Consider the following 2500-nt stretch of genomic DNA (forward strand, 5'->3'; position numbering starts at 1 on the left):
TCAATCAAACACACACCCACTCACTCACACTCACACATCAGTGACTCATCATCTCTCACACACACACATCAGTAACTCATCATCTCTCTCACACACACACACACACTCACAGACTCACAGTATGTTCTGCAGGGATGAGGGTCGTATAAAGATGGCGATGGGGTGAAGTTGGGCGGCCTGTAACCTCCTCACTGCATTCGCTGAAACATCCAGGATGCAGTGCTTCCCCTGCTGTTCTGCCACCTGTCTGACGCTCTGGACGCTGGTGCCGTACAGGTGGTTGTTGTACTGTCCGGCCTCGATGAACCGGTGACTCTGAATGTCTTTCTCCATCTGTTCACGTGACGGCACGAAGTGATAGTCGCGGCTGTCCACCTCGTACTCGCGCTTGGGCCGCGTCGTGTCTGTCAAACACAGGAAGCCTCTTCAGCGAGTCTTGTGTGCAGAAAACAATCAGAACAAACACTCGCCTGCCATTCATGGGTTTATGGTCATCATCTGTGGGCAGGGCTCCAGACTAACCTTTGAGAGCAGCGGCATCTGAGTTCTACAGATGGTGGTGTTGTGTGGGGGTATTAAAAATAAATTTAACTTAAATCATAAAATTACTATAGATTTGCATTAATAAGTGCAGTTACTAATAATATTACACTTTATTTCTTGGTAATACACATTTGAGAGTAAAGCACTGAGCTTGAGTTGGGAAGCATTCAAAATGTAGGCTACTTTTATTAACAACAGTAACATGTGCAACATTTTTATATAGAAAATTAATATAGGCTACTCTACTCTTATTAAATGTACCATTATTCTTCTATAGCAGGCTATTACATGTAACTGACCAATAACTTCAGTGATTATAAGAGGAACACTTTGTGTGATTCAGACGCAAATTGAAAAGTTTGTTTTTCATGGCACTTTGTGACTTTTCTTACTTCTTACATAAAAAAGTGCAAAAGTTCAACAATTTGATTTCTTGATGATTTGATATTTTATAATAGTGATTTTATCATTTCAAAATATAAAACAAAAAGTAGAAATAGATGACTGATAAGCCAATAAGTGCTCCTCTGCTGCCATCTACTGGTTATAATGGTAATTTGATGGGTTCTTTTAATTATTATTTTACAGAAGCGTTTGTTTACAACAAAGTATATTTTGGTCATCCCTTTAAAAATACTTTACATTTTTAGAGCTTTAAAGTGCTGGAAATAGTTGTGCGAAAGCTTGAAAGTCATTGAAAGGTGCTTGAATTTCTCCCTTAAAAGATTGTATAAACTCTGAAATTAATAATGTAATAGCATTTAATGACTGTATTCGTTTAAGACGTTCTGCTCTGATCTAAGACCTTTTTAGGCTTTTATTTGAGGAAGGGTGAATCTTAAGACTATTAAAGACCTACAGAAATTATACTAATTTAGTTTAACTGGATGTACTAAAATGACTACAAATAAAAAGGAATAAAAATTATATAGACATTTAAAATAAAAAAAATCCAAATCTGTTAAAAATGACAAAAAATGTAACTAAAATTAAAAAGAAAACACAAAAATAAAACTAAGTTAAGAAGTAGCCCAGGTTGTTACGTGGGACGCAGGAGCCGAACTTGTCGGGGAACTCGGAGAGCAGATCGTCATTGACGCGGTCCTTGCTCGGCCCGAGGATGATGACGGGACGCGCGTAGTGCACTGTGGGACAGGAAATGACATCACAGTCAGTCAGCAGAACACACTGTGACAGCAGTGTCATCCAGAGACGCGAGACTCACCTTCAGCCTGAATCACCGTCTCATAGCTGACGACGTATTCGCTGCGTCCTGAAACACACACACACACACACACACACACACACACACACACACTCTCACACACACACACACACACACACACACACACACACAGACACACACACTCACTGTCACACACACACTGTCACACACACTGTAACACACACGCTCTAACACACACGCTCTAACACACACACTGTCACACACACACTCTAACACACACACACTCACACACACAGACACACACACTGCCATTTATAAATGTTCAGATGAAGAACAGTGTTGCCAGATTGGTTTGTTTTCCAGCAATTGTTCAAAATCTACACAAAATTAGATAGTCAACACACAAATCTTACCAATTATAAACCATACAAATTCATTCATAGCGACAACAATATTGTGGCTCATCACAATTTTTCAATATGTCATAATAAAGCAAATTAAGTGTTCTTCTCTAAAGAAGGCTACGTTGTAAACTATTTCCCATGTCTGTCATTTGCCTTAAAGAAATAAAAGGGTACAACAGAAATATCAAAATTCCACCTGTCCAAGGCCATTTTATCCCACGTAGTACAACTCAAAACCAATCAAAAACTGCCCAATCTGCCAACACGGATGAAGAAAATACTGGTAAACATGTAAGGAGTTCAATTCTTTTTTTTTTTTTTTTTTCTTATCAGGTCCTTCAAATTTGCCAGCTTTCAACAACGCCAC

General features: G+C 39.0%; 1 protein-coding gene across 1 annotated transcript in view; it reads right to left on the bottom strand.

Moving 5' to 3' along the window:
• Positions 1 to 97: 97 nt before the first annotated feature.
• LOC107719528 (disks large homolog 4-like) overlaps positions 98 to 2500 on the bottom strand; it is an 8828-nt gene continuing 6425 nt past the window's right edge. Inside the window, exons 7-10 of the mRNA XM_016526949.1 lie at positions 2308 to 2329; positions 1769 to 1853; positions 1587 to 1688; positions 98 to 404 (exon numbers count right to left, since the gene is read on the bottom strand). Of these exons, the coding sequence (XP_016382435.1) occupies positions 115 to 404; positions 1587 to 1688; positions 1769 to 1853; positions 2308 to 2329 (499 nt within the window). The 3' untranslated portion in view covers positions 98 to 114. The remainder of the gene's footprint in view (positions 405 to 1586; positions 1689 to 1768; positions 1854 to 2307; positions 2330 to 2500) is intronic.

This window comes from Sinocyclocheilus rhinocerous, unplaced genomic scaffold, assembly GCF_001515625.1.
Source record: "Sinocyclocheilus rhinocerous isolate Xijiao unplaced genomic scaffold, SAMN03320098_v1.1 scaffold4860, whole genome shotgun sequence".
Taxonomy (NCBI): Eukaryota; Metazoa; Chordata; class Actinopteri; order Cypriniformes; family Cyprinidae; genus Sinocyclocheilus; species Sinocyclocheilus rhinocerous.